This window comes from Rattus rattus, chromosome 11, assembly GCF_011064425.1.
Source record: "Rattus rattus isolate New Zealand chromosome 11, Rrattus_CSIRO_v1, whole genome shotgun sequence".
NCBI classification, from domain to species: domain Eukaryota; kingdom Metazoa; phylum Chordata; class Mammalia; order Rodentia; family Muridae; genus Rattus; species Rattus rattus.
Window position 1 is genome coordinate 60,332,536 of NC_046164.1, and position 21,653 is coordinate 60,354,188.

At 45.0% G+C, this 21,653-nt stretch overlaps 1 protein-coding gene across 1 annotated transcript in view; it reads left to right on the forward strand.

Annotated features, from left to right (window-relative positions):
* The window catches only part of Fam184b (family with sequence similarity 184 member B), a 115,463-nt gene extending 94,934 nt beyond the window's left edge, over nt 1-20,529 (forward strand). The window contains exons 9-16 of the mRNA XM_032916513.1: nt 5,758-5,899; nt 7,737-7,900; nt 8,939-9,093; nt 10,891-11,034; nt 14,444-14,561; nt 16,008-16,112; nt 17,655-17,854; nt 19,354-20,529. Coding sequence (XP_032772404.1) covers nt 5,758-5,899; nt 7,737-7,900; nt 8,939-9,093; nt 10,891-11,034; nt 14,444-14,561; nt 16,008-16,112; nt 17,655-17,854; nt 19,354-19,447 — 1,122 coding nt within the window. The 3' untranslated portion in view covers nt 19,448-20,529. The remainder of the gene's footprint in view (nt 1-5,757; nt 5,900-7,736; nt 7,901-8,938; nt 9,094-10,890; nt 11,035-14,443; nt 14,562-16,007; nt 16,113-17,654; nt 17,855-19,353) is intronic.
* Nucleotides 20,530-21,653: the final 1,124 nt, after the last annotated feature.

Consider the following 21,653-nt stretch of genomic DNA (forward strand, 5'->3'; position numbering starts at 1 on the left):
CTTCTCTTACAGCCCCTAAAAAAACCCCTATTAATTGGCACTTTCCTGTCAAGCTTGGCTGTATTTGTTTTGGAAACAGGAGGAGCAGTAGCCAAAGCAAAAGAAATGTCTATCTTTATTTCAATTTCTGTCCTAGGAGAATTTTTATCATAAAAACGATCCCCTCCTCCATATTGATCACACTCCTCTGCTTCATGGTCCAGTTCTCGCTGTTTCTCATTACTTAACCAATCATCCCCTGGCTGTGCCTTGCGGAGGTTAGCTTCTGATGGGGACCTATTATATGACTTAGTTTCTGTCCTCAGAGGAGCTACCTCATCCTCTGAAGGCGCTTGTTCTGCAAAGAATTCCATTTCTGGTTTTTCAGAAAGAAGGTCTCTGATTTGTACCCATAACAAAAATGCCTGAACCTGGACCTGTTTATGGCCCTGGCTTTTATAAAACTTCCTTGTCCTACTTTTTCCCAGTTTTCTAAAGACAGGCTTCCTTCCTCTGGGAACCACTGACACTCAGTACAAAAATCATAAAATGGTGCCAAACTCTTATTTGAGGTCTTAACACCTCTGCTTTCTAACATATGACTAAATACTGCCAGGAACAGGCCTCTGTTCTTGGACTGTGAATGCCCCATGATTCTTACCTTCTCGCAGTCTTAACTCGATGTATATCTATCGAGGAGTCTGCAGCACCCTGATGAGGTCCTATCCTTGCCTGGAAAATATTAAATAAGGAAAGAGGAGAGAAAGCTTACCTACTTCAAGCCCTGCACTTGGGTGCCACCTACCACGAACCACCCAGCCAGGTGTGGGGTTTTCTGGGATGTGGGTCCTTGAAGACTAGGTGGGTAAGGGTTAGGCAGTGACAAACAGAAACAAACACACAGGCAGTTTCAATCTGAGTGTATTTTGCAGCTTTCAAACAGGGGTTTTTATGCTGGAGAAACAGGTATTACAGTCCTAAAAGATGTGTTCACTGAAGCAGTTACAAAGAACAATTATCATAATCATCCCACACAAGGAAATATAAAATCATTCAGGTATTACAATTTCCAAAGAGTGGGTCCAAAGAATCAATTACAAACGAAATAGATAATATCATTATCACTTAACAGAACAAAGTACAAAACATTACTGATAGTTAATAGCAAACTTCCAGGAATGGGTTCAAAAGATCTTAAGGGGCACTTGGTTATGATCCCTAGGTCCTGAACAAGTTAATAAATTTCCATGGGTAATCTTTGTCTAACACCTAGCTTCTGTCTTACTAAAAACCCTCAGAGTTCAATTGAAAACTGTACTTAAAAACAATAAACCCTACACCAAAATGTCAGAACCCACCTCAATTACGCATGCATAGACATACAAGTTCATACATTGTCGGGAGGGTTTGCATCAAAGTATTGTTTTGTAATCATGTAAATGATTATGAAGCAGTGCTGGATCTCTTGGAGAAAAGGTCATGGCCAGTGACCCCCATCTCAAGGGGTGGCTTCTTATCCAATTTTCTCTCTTAAAATCTCAGCCCAGCCTATCAGGAACATCTCATAAATATAGAAAAAGGAATAAAAGAAGATAAAACAGACAGACTGCCATGAGAACTACGGCTCAATGTTTTTCTCTAGCTAGAGAGTTCCACAACTGGTTCCAGGAGACCTCTGCCCTTTGGAGTCAAACGCCTCAGTCTGTGGAACTTGTCACACAGAATCTACTGGGGCTGGTGTGGCACATAGTGGAAGAGGATGCATATGATTTACACAGGGTAAATTGGAGATTAAATACCTTTTGCAGAAGGGGAAGCCCAAGAAGGGAGGCTTACTGGCTAAACCTCAGGGCCCATCTAGATACCTCATTAGCATGGAGAACTCTGGGTTTCTATGCTACATGACCAGGTATCATGGTCCTTTAGTGGGATGTCGTGGTCACCTGCTCCAGGACAGGAACCTGGTTGCAATGATGAGAATTGCCAGGGTTCCTGAATCTGCTGGACCATACCAGTTCTTCTGCCTGGTGACACGGTTCCACTTGCCCCATGGTGCTGTAAGCTCTTAGTTGCATATTTACAATACTATCAAATCGTAGGAGACACTGGTCAGAGTGTGCAATATTAAGGCAAGCTATAAAAAGTTTAGCATCAGTATCATTCTAGTTCACAGGACAGTGCCATGGTAGAGCAAGCTCTCTCCTACCCTTTCTGTCTTAGAAGGCATTTAACATAGAAAGGAACGGGTGACAGCATTATGGCACAGAAGGGCTAGACCAAAGTTCTAGTCAATTAGGTAAATAGTAATTTAGCTCCTATTTATGAATCAAAATTTAGGATGTTTGGGTCAATAATAAGTCTAGAGCACTGAAAAAATAAAAACTTTAGTTGTCTTTCAAATTTAGGGAATGGTGTTAGAAGACTTATTTTCCAAAATAGACTGATTTTTAAAAAATAAAGTGTATCATATATGCAATAACAAAATACTTCTTTTTTTCAGTGCCATAGAGGTAGATCAGAGTTTCAAATAACAGGGCCACCCAATTTGTAGGTTTGGATGGCATGGGATTTTGTGTGGTTTGGTTTGAGTGATATTGATTAAAAAAGGCAGAAGTCAAAGTAATTTCATTGGCCACAATGCATGTTGTATAAGAAGAGTCCTTATTGTTCACTTTGCATACTTTGAATTGCAAACTTTTGCATGATATACAGTTCAGACTCTCACATGGTCACACCAACATAAGGTCTGAAATGTGTGAAAATCACCTAAGATTCTGGGAGCTGTGAAAGTCAGGCTTTGCTGTGCCTTTTATCCACTGTGTCCAGGGATGACAGCAATCACACAAGGTCTGTGTGAATGCCACGTGTATGCCTGTGCCATGGAGGACAGGAGCGGGCATGGGGTACCCCGCAATTGCAATTACAAGAAGCTGCGAGAACTAGGTGCTGGGAACTGAATTTGAGGCCTTTGGCAGAGAAGCCAGTGTTCTTAACCACAGTCACCTCTGCAATCCCATATCTGTGTTTGTTAAGCTGAATTTTATAAATGTTATCAAAAACAGACCTGTCTTAAGAAACCCTCATTGTTTAAAGCAGAGAACTAGATTTTAGTTTTATATCCATGTCCTGAATGGTGACCTTAGGAATTTTAATAACCTGCAATCATCAGACATATATCAAACCTTACATGATTTACTGGAACAATCTAGGATGTACTTAAACATTCTGGTTTTGTCCTCATCTCTCTTCCTCCATATGGGAAAAGTTCAGTCTTTTAGCTTAGGACAAACCCTCATTTTGCCATACAAAAGGCTTTTCTCAAGAATATATTGTCTTAGCTTTTCTTATCAAAAATATATCCAGATGTTTACATTTTCTCAATTTCTTTCATTCCTACTGATTTCTTTTTAATTTCCTTTTTTAACATTATGAGCCACCAAACGTAGACAATATTGATGAAGCCAAGAAGTTCATGCTGACAGGAGCCTTATATAGCTGTCTCCTGAGAGGCTTAGCCAGAGCATGACAAATACAGAGGCAAATGCTAGCAGCAAACCATTGAACTGAGAACAGAGTCCCCCTGTTGGAGGAGTTAGAGAAAGAATCGAAGGAGCTGAAGGGGCTTGCAACCCCATTAGAACAACAATACCAACAAACCAGAGCTCCCAGGGACTAAACCACTACCCAAAGAGTACACATGGGCAGACCCGTGAGTCCAGCTGCATATGTAGCAGAGGATGGCCTTGTTGGGCATCAATGGGAGGAGAAGCCCTTGGTCCTGCCAAGGCTGGATGCCCCCCTCCTAGTTTAGGGAAATGTCAGGGGGGAAGGGGGAGTGGTTGGGAAGGGGGAACGCCCTTATAGAAGAAGGGAAGGGGAATGGGATAGGGGGCTTATGTCCAGGGAAAATGGAAAAGGGAATAACATTTGAAATGTAAATAAAAAATACCCAATAAAAAAAGAAAAAATTAAAAAAAGTTGAAACAAAATGTTATTTATCAACTTAATTTATTTTATTATTATTTTGTTTGTTTGGTTGGTTGGTTGGTTGGTTTTTTTAGACAGAGTTTTCTCTGTGTAGCCCTGGCTGCCCTGGAATTCATTTGTAGAACAGGCTAACCTGAAACTCAGAGATCTTCTTGCCTCTGCTTTGGGTGTGCTGAAATTAGAGGCCTGGCATCAAGCTAGGCTTTCACTTTTAGTTTAACTCTAAAGAAAGTTTAACTCTAATTATATTTTGGACATAATGTAATAAATTAATGTCACCTGTCCACACTGTTAAATTGTAAAGTTCTTTTTTTTTTTTTTTGCAAGTCCTAAGTGGTTATCATTGCTACATGTATCTGTTAAAAAGGTTTCCTCTAAGTATTTGTCAGTGACAGAATGTCACATTCCATCAAGAGCTGTCCAAGATAACAACTTCTGGTAGCCTTGGACATGGAATTATCTTGCAAGAACAGTACAAAGACAGAAGATAAAATGCATGATTTAACCTCACAATTGCAATTTGGTCTGCAAAAGGCATTTACTCCATTCTGAACTTGGGGGAAAAACAGCAACCTTTTGACCACAGATGACTAAGCTCAGGCAGAGTATTTTTGCCAGAAAATGCCCCCGGGGACCGTTGCCAGAAATAGAGGCACTGCTGCTGATTCTCAGTCACAGCTCTGAGGTAAACCAGATGGAACAGGACGGAGAGATACTTTGAAATCAGAGGCATGAAATCGGGCATAAAAACAGAGCAGGCTACAAAAGAGGCCAAAACAAGGAAACCAACCCAAAAAGTATAGCAATTCAATCTGTTGGGCAAAAGCTGCAGAGAGTGCCAGGAGCTGAGGAGGGAGGGGAAATCCCCAAGTTAAAATACTCACCATCCTGGAGTTCCTCATCCTGAAACCAAACCCCAGCAGCAACTGTGATTCCTTGTTAGCTCAGTGACATGTCAGAGAGCCCAGCTGTCGAGCCAGTAACCAGACAGAACTGAATTTGGGAATTCTCACTTTATTCAGAAAGCCGGTAATCCAGGAAGGTCGCAGGCTTACGTCTCACCCTCAGCCAGCAGATCCCATGGGAGAAGAAGGCAGGATAATCATTCCAGGACTCAGCCTGGCCCCTCTGGCCAGCTGACGAGCCTCACATCTGAACAAACTTTCAACAGTGTGTATGTGCTAAGCAGTTAGTAACGTGTGTGTGTCGATTCCGCAAGATGAGATATAAATGCCTTTATAACAGACAGCATGAAGGTGTCCTGTCCATTGCTCTGTTCCCTGTCAGATACACAAGGTAGGACACAAAAGCAGGAAGAAGGGAAGAAGCCTTCCAAGGAGGAGCAAATGGAGATGAAGCAGGGAAATGGAGTGCAGGTGACGTGAGATCAGAAAAGGGAAGTATTGAAGTGCAGGAAAGGAACCAGCAAGACGGGGTGGGGAGATGAGGTGGTAGGGATGAGTGGAGCAGTGGAGAGGGGAAAACAGAACAATATACACGGGACTGGAGATGTAGCCCAAAGGCCCTGGGTTCAATCCCCAGCACTACATTACCAGGGTGTGTGATGGCGCATGCCTAGAATCCATTTAAAAGATGGAGACAGGAAGATGAATGATTCGGGGTCATCCTCAGCTACAGAGTGAATTCTAGGCCAGCCTGCGCTGCCGATCCTGGAGGGGTATAATGAGCAAGCACGCCATGAAGAAAGCCATAACTCTATCTGCTAACTACAAGCCGCCATAAACCAGCCCTGCAGTTTCATGCCTCGGTACCTTCTGCTTCCGCCCACAGGCTGCGGAGGAGTGTCTGACCAAGGAAGCCCCTGACAGCCTCCAGGCACACCTGCTGGAGCTCAGGGCCCTGGAGGAGAAGGCCAGAGAAGAGCTGCAAGAGGACTGCGAGCAGATGCAAGCCGGGCAGCCTGGGCTGCTTGGTAAATATCTCGCTGTCCACCTGGGAGGGTCCAGCCGCTGTGTGCTTTACCCATGGGAAGCAGTGGCAAGCAGGGCGCATAGACTACAGCAACCATCCCAGCTCCATTTCCAACTCTCCGGGAGAGTGGGGGGAGGGGCCATCTGGACTGCATTTTCCTGTTCTATCAAAATGGATCCGTAATTGTCTGCTTCACAGGGTCCTTATGTGGACTGAGTGGAATGTGAAATATAACATGTGTAGCAAACGTGAGTCCAGTGACCATGAACACTATGGCTACCATTCAATAGAACACAGATACAAGCCTTGGCTAGAGTTTCATTGGAATGCCTCAATTCTGTGGACTTTCCATTCCAGTGATGTCTGCAAACTGGGGGACTCAGGCCCCTGAGCTCTACCTGACTTTCTTCTGCCTACTGTCCCTAGCATGAAATATGTTTCCATTTCAGCATCGAACCTACTCTCTCGGTGTCCCAGAAGTTAGTGGAGGCGGTTAAGATCTCTGGAATTAGACTAAGTTTCACACTTAACTCCAACACTCACTAGCCATGTGGCTTGGGAGGTCTACCATCTGTCCAATGAGGGCAATGATAGTGTTCACCTCATCGGGCTATAATGTCTTCTGTGAGTAAACATCTCCTGACTCATTCTCGCTTTTGGCCAAATCCTGCTGGATAAAAAATCTTCTACTGCTCCCTCTCCTCATCGTGATCCAGCCAAGATCCTAGGCCCATGGCTAGGAGAACTTATGAATGTTTTAAAAACCTAAAAGCTGTAGGGTGATGTATTCATGCAGGTGAAGGCAGACACAAGATAAAACAAGGCCTGTCATTGGACGAGAAGGAAGGGAGGCGGGAACAGGCTTTTAGGAGGAACTATAGGAGCAGAGAGGAAGGGAGAGACAGCATGGAGGCAGGCATAAAGGATCCTCACCGTGCATGTCTACATAGATACAGGTTGTTATGAATATTTCCTAAGGGATGGATTTCCATTGGTCAATTTATCTTATCTAAGTGGCTGGTTTATTTCTTTATCAATTGGTTGTGAGTTTATTGTGTGGATGTATTGTGGATTGAGAATTTAACATATAAATCTGATTGTTGGGTTACAGTTTGTTGAGTCTTGATTTTACTGGGTAGCTGGAACCAGAGAGTTCACAGCTAGTAGAGAGCTACCGGGAGGGATACTAACAAGAGATAAATAATGGTTAGTTCCACATAGACCTCTGGTGCTGGAACTCTAGGGACCAGTGTGGCAAGGTGCCACGCTGGAACAGCTCGAGGACTGCCTGGGTCTGAGAGTACTTGGGGGCAGCATGGAATCACTGAGATAAAGATACCCGTCAGTGTCCTGTGACTCTATGAGTGCTGGCACTAGCATGGGATAGAAGGTTCCACTTTTTTTTTTTTTAATATTTACCACAACAAAAAGTTGACATAAATGTCAAGATTCCTGGCTTGAGACCAAGACTTTGGAAGATGTCCTCCACCCATTGGACAGTTCCTTGTACGTCCTTTGTGTTGCCTCTGGTCGAACCTGCTATTCCTGCTAAGTAGCCAGCAGTAGCCACACAGGTGGTTCAAATCAAAGAAGAAATGCTCACAACTTTGAGTCCCCAGTCCACCATTTAATAGCTGTGTGGCTCTGCCTTGCTTACCTCTGCTGTCGCTTGTAATAAAATGGAACTGGGAAGGTAAAAGCGGGAGGAATGGCAAGGGGAGAGGATCATACTTACATCTAGCCTGGTTTCAGGATGTATCGAATGGCCCTTACATCCTCCTGTTGCTTCTGCGATCCTGGAATGAGTTTAGGAATGATCTCTCACTTCTTCCTTCCAGAGTCCCTGAGGCAGGAGCTGACAGTGCAGCGAGTTGCCTGCTGTGAGCATCAGAAGGCCCTGGAGGAGCTACAGAATGAGCTCAGGGCCGTGGGCCCCTTGGGGAAGCCACAGGCCATCAATCGGTGTTCAGGGGACAGCAGAGACCACACCTTTATTACAGAGGTCAGTGCCTTTCCCATGTCCATACAACACTCGGACCACAGAACAACAGGCCTGTATAGATGGATCTGGGGCCTAGATCTCTCTCCAGCTGCTCCCATTCCTCACCCTAGAGGCACTTGGTGAGCTGCAGGCTCCCATCTTTGAACAGCAGAAAACAAATCCGAAGTGTTGTAAGTTACCTATAGTTCAGATACTTGCTTGTACCCCTTAGCCTCCAGGTAGCTAGTCCAGGTCACTCTTCCAGCCTGTGGGGAAAATTATCTCTGAGCACTCCCCAGACAAACTCCCTGTTTAGCCCTCAGTCTAAACTGATCTTACTCTCAGTAGTCCAGGAAACTCTCCTTCATTCTCCTGCTCAGGCTTTGGCCGTCAGCCCCCTCCTGTGCATCCCTAATTCCTACCCTAGTTGGTATCACCTTATTACAATCTGGGTCTCAAGCTTCAGGCATTAGGGTAACGCACAGCATGACTTTGTGCTCTCACTGGAATAAGCTGTAGATGCCAGCTATGCATCACTGCAGAGCCTCCTTGACCACTGGCTTCCAACTGCATCTGCAACCCTGTTCTCTCTTAGTCTCCTGGCACCTGCATCCGGCCTCTACTTTCTTGTGATACTCTCCCTGCTTGGTGTCCAGCACAGCTCCACACTGGGGCCTCTGCTCTCTCAGCTCTTCTACCCTCAGACCTCCTGGGGCCCAGCTGTTAATACAGCACAGCTGACACTATTGATCCCCACTATTAGCTACCATGGCATACAGTAACATAGTTAAAGACATGGCAGCTTAAGCAGGTGGTGGGGTGTGTGGATTATCAGATGTCTTATTACCCTCAGAGAATCTTATTAAACTCTCTGAGGGTCATTACCCTCAGTGGGACACCTCTAGAAGAGACGGCATGGTAGCCCTTCATCAGAAGCTTGGTCAGCAGCACCTCCAAGTCCCTGATGTTGAGTTGGCCTTGGCACCTACTGGAATAAAGAAATAAACTAATAATTAACTAAATAAAATGTAAAAGTCTCTACCTGCTGCCCTTCCTCAGGATGTGGGTGTTACAGGGCTTCCTGGGTCCCTGCCCTGTGCTGCAGAGAAAGGCCTCCTGGAGGAGAATGCTCAGCTCCAAGACACTGTACTCCGCCTGCGTGCAGAGGTGGACCAGCACCTGCAGGAGGCGCTGCAGCTGCGTGAGCAGCATCGGTGAGTCAGCAGCTCAGCTTCCACTGGCTGTCTCCCTTCCTCACCTCCCTCTCTCCTCTCTCCTGCCTCTCCTTTCCTCTGTCATTGCTTGGAGCCTCTGAGATCTAAATCAGACTCTTCTCTCCCCACTCCTAAGGCCTAGAGTCAGACCCAGACGAGATGATGAGATGGAATAGTTCACAGTGCTGTGCTGTAACTAGCGATGGTTGCATCCTGACGAAGGGACAATAACACCACCGCTTCAGGACTCTGGGCTGTTATAGGATAATAAAGTTATGCATGCAAGAGGTATCCCCCTTCCCAAACATGGTGTGAGTTTCCTCCTTTCTTGGAAGGTTTTCAATACGAATTCAATGTCTTGAATAGGACTTCTTAGGGTATCTGCTTTTTTTCTGGAATAAGATTTACCAGTTTGTTTCTGTCAAGGAATTTGTGTGCTTCATCTGGTTTTGAGTGTTTCACTCCCAGAGTTAAGTCAGTCACTTTTTTTTCTTTTGTCATCTTAATAAGCACAGGATCTTCTTTCCCCTGATTATTTTCACTTGGGTGTTGTGAGCCCTGCTGGACCAGCTGTACACTACTTTTAGCTGTGGTTCTATTTGGTCGTTTAACTTTAAAGCCCTTTTCTTATACGAGGGGAGATGCCTTCGGGGGTTCATACAGCCTGCAGGTGTGAGCAAGGCTGGGGTTTGCACTTTGGTCAACAATTGTAACTTTTTCTCTTATGCATGACCCCAACCAAGTTTCTTAATCTCCCCAGGCCTCAGTTTCCCAGACCATCAGGCATGGCAAAGCCCAGCATGCAAATGGTGGAGAAAATTAAAAGAAAAGAGATGCCACATGTAGAGGCATTACTCTAACCGTAGCACTTAGAAGGCTGAAATAGAGGAATCTTGAGTCCAATAAAGTACACACCTTTCCGGCCCTACTCTGCCCCATCCCCACCCCCAAAAGACTTCAACCAAGTATTTTGAACAAGATTAGGCACATGGCACTGACAAAAGTCAGTTGTTAAAATTCATAAAATTGAGCTTAAACATGGAGGCTGGGAATGTAGCTAGTGGTAGAGTACTTTTCTACCATGGGAAAAAACCTGCATTTGAACACACACACACACACACACACACACACACACACACACACACACACACACACACACACACTCCCCTACAAGTTTCACTGAACACTTTACTAAATCCATCCCCCACAAGTCAGATTTGATGGACCCAAAATGGAGCCTCAGAATTAGAATTAGTTAGAATCTGCCTTTCTGAAATTCCCCAGGAGAAGATGCTGGAGTTGGCAGGTGAAACTGTAGCTCCACTCTAAGATTCCACCTTACCCTTGCTGCTGTAACAGTCAAGGTGAGAGAACGTTCACACAGGTGATAAAGGAACCCGCCTCCTCCAGGCAGAGCATCTAAGTCAGTTCAACCAAAAGAAGCCGACCACAGTGGCACAGGCCTCTAATGTCAGCACCTAGAACGGACGCTGACCTCCAGATAATTGTCTCAAACAATACAAAAACAGCCAAGAGAGGATGTCCTTTAGTGGGAATAGCCCTGGACACTGGTTTCCCAGTCAGAGATTCCCACACAAGAGAGAGCCATGTTTAACAACTCTTCTCTGAGGTAGTCATAATGTCCTTGGTGGTAAGGAGAGCTGACTACAGCAAGAGGGGATATTCACAGCACCCTCCCCACCCCGTGTACTCAAATTGCTGTGAAATAAGCCCCCAAAGTCGCAGGGCCCAGGCTCAGAGCCCGGGTAATCCTGAATGTGTTTCTATCCTTCACAGGTTGCTGGAGGACCAGAAAGCCCAAAGAGCCATGGAGGTGGAGGCACTCCGCCAGGAGCATCGGAAGGAGATGCAGGCCATGGTGGCAGACTTCAGCGGTGCCCAGGCCCGACTGCAGGCCCGCATGGCCGCTCTGGAAGCAGAGTGAGCAAGGCCTCGGCCTGGGTTGGCCTTGGGCCTGGGTTGGGAGGGTTTAGCAATGTGTCCTTTTGGGAAGTGACCTAGTATCCCTAGACTTTAATGGTTTTAAAACTTAGAAGTCCTCTGAGTTTAGAAGTTCTTCATTTCCAGACAAATGAGGAGGGGTGGCTATTCCTCATTTTATTTCCCTCCCTCTCTCCTTCTTCCTCCCTCTCTAGTTACTTGAAAATGCCATAAATGTGTTGATCATATTCACGCCCCTCCCTCATCTCCTTCCACATCCACCCCCCTTCCTTTCCCACCCAACTTTGTGTCCTTGTTTTTTAAAAAAAAAAAAAAAACAAAAAAAAAAAACACAGTGAGTCTAAGGTGTGCTGCCCATATATTCTTGAATATGTGGCCATCCACTGGAGGGGTGTGGGTAACTACACCCGTAAGAACAGGATCTATGTTCTTAAGAAAACTGACCTCCTATTCCAGCAATTATCACTGGCCAATAGCCCCTCAGCTAGGGGCGGGTGTGGTGTCCACCTCCCTCTGCATGCTGGGATTTTGTGCACCTTGAGCTGGAACAGGTCTCTTGAGTTCTGCCACCACCACTGTGAGTTTATGCGTGCAATTGTCCTGCTGGATGATAAACAGTTTTTCCTTGCAGCCAGCCACCACCTCTGGTTACTTCAATCTTCCTGCCCCTCTTCTGCAATGATTCCTGAGGAGGGAATATCACAGTATCCCCTCTTTAATTAAAATATTTTTCAGGGGTTGGGGATTTAGCTCAGTGGTAGAGCACTTGCCTAGCAAGCGCAAGGCCCTGGGTTCGGTCCCCAGCTCCGAAAGAAAGAAAAAAGAAAAAAATTTTTTCTTGCATAATATGCATGGTTATGGTTTCCTCTCCCTTGGCTCCTCCCAGCTTCTCCCGACATCCTCTCCCGTCCAGATCCATCTCCTTTCTATCTCTCATTGGAAAACAAATCAGCTTCTAAGGAATAATGGCAAATTATAATATAGTGCAATAAGAAGAAACAAAATATAACACTACAAATTTGCACAAAACAAACAGAAGGAAAAGAAACCAAGTAACAGCACAAGGAATGGATAGACACAGAGACCCACTTGAATGCTATAAAAACACCAAAATGGAAGCCAGAATATATATGCAGAGGACCTGTGGAGGGGAAGGGGGGAGAGAGAAGGTGGGAAAGGGAAAGTTTTAACACAACAGTATGAGACAATTCATGTTCTGTTGAGTGCATGTTCTGTTGTCTGTCTATTGCTGGCCATGCATCCTACTCTTGTGAGTCTTTTTTTTACCCCAGTGAGACTCCCTTGGAAAAAAAACTAAAATTTCACTTGCAAGTGGTTACCAATTGGAGATAGCTTCTGGGTTAGGAACTGGAGCATGTGCCCACGTCTCCTCTCGGCTTTAGGACACCATCTGGTGCAGAGTGGGGCAGGCCCTGTGCATGCTGACTCGGTCTCTGTGAGGTCATATGTGCACCAGTGCTGTTGGTATAGAGGACCTTGTTTTCCTGTGTCCTCCATCTCCTCTAGCTCTTGTAATCTTTCATCCTTCTCTTCTGCAGGGCTCCCTGAGCCTGCAGGGGATTTGATGGAGACATCCCAGTTAGGGCTGAGTGTTCAAAGGTCGGTCGCCCTCTGCATATCTGGCTGTGCCTCTCCATGTTTAGTTCTTTATGCTGTAGGAAATGGGAGGCTTCTCTGATGGTGGCTGAATGAGGCACGGATTGATGGGTATAACAAAATGTCGTTAGGAGTCATTTTATTCTTTTTGCTTCTGGGCTATGTCTTAGGTTTTAGGCATCCAAGCAGTGTTGGTTATGGGTTCCATCTTGTAAATCGTATATCGGTTGGTTACTCCGATGAGCTTGTACCACCACTGCACTAGTGTGTCTTATGGACAGGACACCATTGTAGATCAAAGAGTTTGTGACTGGGTTTGATGCTTGTTTCTCCTTTGGTAGCAGGCAGAGTGCCAAACACAGTAGCATGTAGAGTGAAGGCTCTGTGTAGACACCCACTCAACATCTCCGTGTTCAGTGAGTTGTGTAGATGTCTTCAGCAGTGGGGCTTGGCCGTCCATTTGTGGAGAGCAACTATAGCAGTCTCGTATTCTCTGTGCTTTGACCAGTTGTGGTTTCTGTGTTAATTACCATTTACTGCAAATAGAATCTTCTCGAGTATGAACTGAGGGGTGCACTGATTTATTTTTATTTATGTGGATGTTTGTAGAGGGCCAGAAGCAGCTTTCTTCTGGTTGCTGGGTAGCAATGAAACTAGAAAAAGGGATTGACAGGGAGACCAGTTAGGAGATGATGTCGTGATCCATGCTGGAAGGTAAAACCTCTTTCCCATGGTTATACAGTAGGAAGTGAATTTAAGAGCTATGCTCTTAAAACACAGTCTTGACCCCCAACAGTTGTAGTGTGTCCTGCCCAGAACCACAGGCAAATAATCCGTAAGAGGGAGATGAGACAGGAGGATTGCAAGTCCAAAGCCAGAAAGGGCTGTCAAAGAGTTCGTGGGCAGAGTAGTGAAATCATATCTCAGAATAAAGTTTTTTTTTTTAAGCCTATGGAGATAGCTCAGTGGTAGAGCACCTGCTCATGACATTCAATCCCTAGCACTGACACAAAGCTGCAGGGAAATGCATTAGGCAAGCACCACCCAGTGGGCACTTGCCACGTGCCTCTCAGTCTTGTGCCAGTCAACCCTTACCTCATTGATTCACAACCAACCACCATTTTGTGCTCACTTTATACAGGAAGGAATGGGAGTGGTGGCATGGAGGCAGAAGCAGGTGGATTTCTGTGAGTTCAGGCTAGGCTGGTTAATAACAAAGCCAGCCTGAGCTACTTAGTGAGGTGCTGTCTCACTTGCACCATCACTCTCCTCTCCACTCCCCACCCGCCCCTCCCGCAAATGAAGAACTTTGGCTCCAGGAGAAATGATGTAATAAATGAGGCAAATAACTAAAGGGCAGTAGAGCTCGTATTAGAAGTGGGGTGGAGTTTTCTCATTTCAAAGTCCTCCCTTGCTATCAATCAATAGCCATAGCCCCGCCCACCATCACCATCCTGCCTTAGTCTTGCTTGGCTGCCCCTGAAAGACAAACGACAAACTCATGCTGTACTCTATGTCCCCACCAGATGGGGCTAGAACCTCATGGGCATCAGGGGGTCCTGAAGGCCTATGGCTCTTGTTTCAGATTCATACCGTGCCCCAGAAGCGAGGCTGCATGCATAATCTATGTTCACACTCCGTAGTTTTGAAGGAATGAGAGAACTGACAGGAGGCAGACCAGGGGTAGGGGCTTGGGTGGCCATCCTAAGCACACAGTCTCCCCCCTGCCTATTGAGAACCTCTGCGGGACTGACTGCATACTTTTAAACAGGCTGAAAGATTCCGGAGAGAAGGCAGGAAAAGGAACTTCACGGCCTGAGGATCTGCAGCTCATAGGCCGCCTGCAGACACGCCTGAAGGAAAGAGAGGACATCATCAGGCAGCTCACGGTGAGGCCAGGGTGCACTGGGGAGATACTGCCCAGCACTCACAGTAGGGGTGCTGCCTTTGAACCTGGCATTTCTACAGCTCCCTAAAATGTTGCCTGTCAATCCTTCGTTATTTCCCCCTATTATTAAGAAGTACTCATACCAATTTTTTTTTAATACAAGCAAGAAGCCGTCCTGTTTGTAGGTTTAACAGCATTTGTTTGACGTTGATTCTGTTTTTCAACCTACACAATTTGATAAAAATCTATTTACTTACCTTGGAATTTTAATAGAACTATTCAAATTTACCATGGTTGATCTTCCTTTTGTAAGATTAACCATTCATTTTCTAGTTAGCATAGCCAGTCCCTAGATCCCTTGAAGAATTATTTCCAACTCCTTTAATTCTGTACCTCAAAACCATCAAGTCTTGAAGCTCTTCCTTAGGGATATCTCTCCCCTTGGTCTGTCTTTGACTCACAGAATTATGACAAGAAATAACTGCTCCCTTAGTAAGTACAGGAAGATATTATAGTTATGATCGTCTTTTTTAAAATGTATATTTCTAAGTGTGTGTGTGTATGTGTGTATATGTGTGTGTGTGCATATGTGTGTATGTGTGTGTGCCTGTGTGTGTGTGTGTGTGTGTACCTGTGTATACAGGTGCCTTTGGAGGCCTGAATATATTGTCAGATCCCCTGGAGCTGGAGAGTTTCAGGCATTTATGCACTGCACTAGGAATTCAACCTGGGTCTTCTTGGAAGAGCAATGAATGCTCTAACAACTGTGCTATCTCCAGCCCCAGTTATGATTATCTTAAAAAATAATTGCTCGGGGTTGGAGATTTAGCTCAGTGGTAGAGCGCTTGCCTAGCAAGCGCAAGGCCCTGGGTTCAGTCCCCAGCTCCGAAAAAAAGAAAAGAAAAAAGAAAAGAAAAAGAATACTTGCTGCTCTTACAGAGGGTCCAGATTCGGTTCCAGGTGCCCACATGGTGGTTCAGTCCTTAGCACCACACAAATCAAGTGTGGTAGCACATGCTTGAAATCCCAGTACTCGGGAGTCAGAAACAGTTCAGAAGTTCAAGGCCACACTCATTCTTGGCTAAATAGTGTGTTTGAGGCCAGCTTGGAATATATGAGACCCTGTATCAAACAAAGGCAAGGGAGAGGAAGGTTGAAGTGGTTGAATATGGGAAGAGTTTCCTTTGATTAATTATTTTAACTTTTGTACTAGATTTTCCTTCTAGGTGCTCAGGGTAGTTAGATGTTTTTACTTGCTAAGGCACCATGCCCTTTCCTTCCCAGAGATGAAGGTCCTTCCTAGGGGCTCCAGTGACTGGCTGCTCGACTGCCACTCACCTACCCTCCTTCTCCAGGGTTTTCCTTCTGTCTCCTGTCGTCCATCATCTAGACAAAGCCAGTGGCCCACGCCTAAGCTCTTTAAGACCTTGTTGCCTTGGTTTTCCAGGAAGAGAGAAGATTTCACTACGCAGCCTTCCCCAGTGCAGTGTCCCATCGGAATCGGTCCTTCTCTTTCAATCCTCATCCAGGATACTTGACCCCTTCCATGAAGGTAAATCAATTTTAGCGCATCATACAGTCTGCGTGCTTCTCTTCTTCTGAACGTAGCTGTGGACATTCAGTGGAATAGCCACTGGGAAAACCCAAGAGACGTAGTCTACAGTGCTAGCAAACAGTACTGAGAGAGTACGTGTGACTTGTCTATCATTTATCTGTAGCAAATATGTGTTGCTATTAATATCCCTTCGTCTAGATGACAGGAGAGAACACCTACGTCTTCCCCTTTTTTTCCACAATACTTATGGACTTCATAATGATAACAAGCATATTTATAACAACTCTCTCATCTCCTGTCACCAGATCCCTAAAGTTGAAAAGAGTCAGTCTTTCATCGCTCGCAAAGTAACACACTGAGACTGAATGAACCTGACAAGATCTCATTCGTGGTTTTTAATTTATCCCTCTATTGTAGCAGTGTAACTTGCACTCTAGAGTTAGAGATGAGGCAAGGCCAGTCCTGCTATTATATGGCCTCTAAAATATTGAAGTTATAAGACATATTTTTCCCCAAGTCTTGGCTAGAAACCATTGATGTTTTGTTTTTGGTTGCAAAATAAAGATGGGAGGAAAAATGGTTTGAAGGGCAGGTGGAAGAACAATTGTCTGCATGCTTGAAGCAGGACCCCATTCCTAGCACTGCGATAAAATTATCAATTAAAAAATTGCAGCTATTATGTAGGATGATGTCATTATGCAGGTGAAGGCAGGTACAAGATAGAACGAGGCCTGTCATTGGACGAGAAGGAAGGATGGGCGGGAGAAAAGTTTTAGAGAGGAGGAGGACTGGAGTAAGAGGAGGAGACGCAGCAGGGAGAACATGGCAGTTGGTGTTAAGATTCCTCTCTGCACATTTACAGGTTGTTAAGGGATGGACGTGTACAGGGCTTTGTATGTCTAGGTGGGCAATTATATCTTATCAATTGGGTCAGAGGTTATTGTGTTGTGTGTTCTTTCATGTGGCGATTTAATTCAATTCAAGAGAGTGTGTGGTGGCTGGAGACATTGGGCCACCACGGAGTTGGGATGTGATGTCTGGCATGGTGGCAACCTGCCTTGGGAACTGGATGAGTAGAGAGATCGTTGCAGGCACAGAGAGAAGCCCTCAGCAGTGTGATATGGGATGGAGCAAAGCAGGTGAGAGGCTTTGCTGACTGAGATGAAGATGTCTACCAGATGTCTTAGGGCACTACAGTGACAGACCTAGTGCAGGATAAAAGAAAGCCTTATTTTAATTTTACAACAACACAATTGAGACATGGTCTCACTATGGAAGCCTGGCTGGCTTAGAGCTCACTGTGTAAATCAGGCTAGGCTTGAACTCACAGAGATCTTCCTGCCTCTGCTTCCTGAACGTTGATATTAAAGACGTGTGATATTATGCTTGTCCCTACCTCCCCTAATATTAAGACAATATTTTAGTATATAAGTAGGAATGTTACTTCTTTTCCTTGTTATTTATGCCGGGTGAGCCTGTTTTCGTGAACAATAATGCTACTCTGGGGTAAGCACTAACACCTTCTTCTAACACAAACAGAAGAAGAAGATGGAGGAAGTGCCCAGCCGAGTGGTCAGTGTGCCAAACCTTGCCTCCTATGCAAAGAACTTTCTGAGCGGAGACCTGAGCTCCAGGATCAGTGCCCCTCCCATAACTAAGTCGCCCAGCCTGGACCCAAGCCCCGGCTGTGGCCAGCCTTACAAACCCACCCAGTTACTAGATGGGAAAACTGCCACAAGGTATGTGTCGGGCAGGGCAATGTGTCTCTCCTTCTCCAAGGACAGGAACGAAATTTGGGTCTCCTTGGCACCTGCTAAAGCCTCTGACATCTGATCTAAACAGTAGGAGTCCAGCCTCGGAAACAGTGACAGCCTAGCGGAATGCGACCACTGATGAAAGAAACTGTCTTGTTCTTGAGAATTTTGGTGCTAGTCTTTAGAAGGACTAATTTTAATGGCATCACTTAATTTAAGATCTGTATTTAAAATGCACTTTTCTTGGCTGTGTGGTCTTAGGCAAGTGACCTGTAAAGTTCCCGGTATTGCTATCTTAAACGAATAAAGTAGGAACCTGATCAGATTGGTGGGACTAAAGAAATTAACCTGTAAGTTATTCCTACCCTCAGACCTGACACAGACGTGTTATAGCTAAGGTTACTTTTCAGTGTCATTTGGCATCATTGAAGCAGTTAGACCCCCTCAGTGAGTCAGGCTGAGTCTGAGGTTTGCATTTAGAAAGGGCCTCCTCAAAGTGTTCTAATTTGAGCTCTCTGGATACCAACCTGCCCATTGCAGCGATCTTGACTGTTGAGCCAGAAGCAATCACTTGCCACCCTGAATGAACGTAGCCCCCTTGGGTCCTGCCCGTGGAAGAAGGTCTAGAGCAAAGCACACTGGTTCACCAGCTCCTGACTCTCACCGATAGGCAGCACCTCTGGTTCAAGCTATTCACTTTCGTTTGCTTGTTTTACAGTATGTATGGGTCAGGTGCATGCCTTTTATCCCAGCACTCTGGAAGCTGAGGCAGGTGAATCTATGATTTCTAGGCCAGCACTCTGCATAGTACATTCTAGAACAGTCAGAGCAACAAAGTGAGACCCTGTCTCAACCTGCCCCCCCCCAAAAAAAAACCAAAGCCAAACAAACAAAAACCCCAATCACAGTATTTACTGGGGGCATGGCATCTGTCATAGCACTCTTGTTAATTTAAGGTCAAAGGACAACTTCTTTTATCACGTGCGTTCCATGGGCCAAATTCAGGGCCTCAGGCTTGGCAGGCTGCTATTTGATGCGAAGCCTCACAAATGCAGAGTGACTAGGTGACAGCTTCACTGCCTGCTCTTTCTTCTTTTGATCTATTAGGCAAATTTCAGAGCCCCATTACAATGCTCACAGTAATATTCTACAGAAGACTCAAATCGGAACATCGTGTATTATTTTTATACTTTACTGTCTGTCTGATTTGTGCCTAAAATGGATAATGAATGCTACAAAATGCATCTCATCAGTATCATAACCACCAATTGATTGGTGATTGAGGAGTCCATGGTGGTTAAAACAAGAACTAGGCACTCCTTCCCACTCATCCTTCACAACTGGTTTCCAGCTGCCAATGTCGCCAGTCAGTCTAGAATCCTTTGAAAGGATAACAAGTGTATAGCTTCTCCAGGAAAGGTGGTACACTATCGTATTTTTACTGAATAAGTTTCATAACCATATAAAAATTTCCTTTTTTTAAGGGCCCAAGATGAAGAACCGGCCCAACCCAAAGAAGCCACACAGAAGCAAGGCTCTCCACACCAGGAATGGTTTACCAAGTACTTCTCCTTCTAAACGGATCTTTGGGATCAAAGGAGGACATTAGAAAATCATTTCTACCATCTGAAGGAACAAATTAAAACCACCCAACCAGGTAACTAGCTGGTCATGACTTACATGTGATGGATAGCTAAAACAGAGTGTGGCACTAACATTTCCGCTCCATTGTGACTCCTGCCTATGTAAGAATGCTTAGAGTTAAAGATGAAACAAGCCAGTTATTAAAAAGCACCCCTAGGAAAATATTTATCTCTGATGACCAAATTACCCATTGTATTCCTAGTGCCTGTAATGTCATACTCCACGTGGTGAGGTCAGACTTGTGACTGCCATGGTCTGCTTTTAAAGTATTTCTATTTTTTTCTTGGTCATCTCCACTCAAAGTTATGATATATGTACATATGCTATGTATGTATATATAACATATCATATATATAATTCCAAATGCACATCTAACCTCAATATGAAGAGGAATAAAAGTTCAATATAAAAGGCACTGAGAACAAAACACCAAACCTACCAGGACCGGATTGCAGCATGCCTGCACTGCATGTTTTGACTTCCAAGATCTGGCACAGGCTACAGACTAGAGGGCAACACCTACCTCAAACAGGACCTCACAAGATTTAAGCAGCATATATATAGGTACAGCCATGAAGCCTGAACTGGAATGCTCGAACAACTGTGCCTCCTGTTACACATCTCAGCTTCAACGACCGTTGTGCTAAGTCTTTGCGAAGGTTTCTAGACTGTCTGTTCTCTGATGTCGAAGATGGCTGGACCGGTTCTTTTGCATCTGTGTCACCAGCCTCAGATGTACTTAACGGCTTTCCCACTGCATGGACTCCCAGGAGAGCAGGGAGCTGCCCATGGTGCTGAAGCTGCACTCTGTCTTACCCTATGACACAACTTTTAGTGGGCAAACTTTTCTTCTGTCTGGTGCTGGCCCAGCAAGTGACTTATCAACAGACGTCAATTCTATGCATTGTCAAATATTTGCTCTTTGAATAATAAAACTCTGAATAATTGGAGGATAAAAATAAAAATGTCTGCCTCTGCCTCCCGAGTGCTGGGATTAAAGGTGTGCACCACCACCATCTGGCTTATTTCTTGTTGTTGGTAGTACTAGATATAGAACCGAGGACCTTGAGCACGCTAGGCCAGTGCTCTACCACTGAGCTACCTTGCCTATAAGAATCCACTTTTTTTGTTGGTTTTTCTTGGAGACAGGATCTCACTGTGTCCAGAACTCACTATATAGACCAAGCTGGCCTCAAAGATCTTCCTATCTCTGGCCCCCACCCCAGTGCACAACCACACCCAGCTAGAACCCACAGAGTGTGTACATCCTGAAAAATTGGTGACTTGTGGCTAGGGTCTATTTCCAGCTTTGAATGCAACCATTTGCCACCATATTTGGAATGGCACATGATTTTCAGGGCAAACGTGTCTTTCCTGCTCAAGATGAGCCTGCTATAACCTGAAGACACTGCAGTGTTGGGCTGTTACACTAAAACTTTCTTGATGGGGTTAATACACAGCCCTCAGAAATGCGTTACTTGTGGGTAAGAGACCAAGATGAAGGTGCTGAGCAAATTAAGGTCTCCATTATGGGGCCTCGTGTCCAACAGAGTTGGTTTAAGCCCCTTTATAAGGGACCTACTCCCATTCATGAGCATGCAGCTTTCATCACTTTAGCACTGCCTACCCCTCACCTTTAATACCACCCCTCCCCTTTAATACCACCCCTCCCCTTTAATACCACCCCTCACCTTCAGTACCACCCCTCACCTTTAATACCACCCCTCCCCTTTAGTACCACAGGTTAAGTATCTCCTATCCCAACACTTGGGACCAGAAGTGCTCAAGAGGGCATAGCGGTGGTATAGCACATGGTTAGCATGTGCAAGGCCCTGAGTTCAATCCCCAGTAAGATTAAAAAAAAAAAGTTTGCTTATTTTCAGACTCATGAATATACACACGAGTTATCTTGAGCATGGGAGCAAAGTCTAAACATTCCCTTATATTTTTATATCCACCTTATTCTTTTCTTGGTACACCTTTACTCCATGCATCAAGTATGAAAGCCTCTACTTACAGTGTCAGGTCAATATTGGAAAACTTTAGATCTAGGAGCATTTGGAGTTTTGGATTAGGAAATACCCAGTCTGTTTCCCATAAGTTAAGTTCCAATATTTACAATAAGCAGTGATTACTGAAT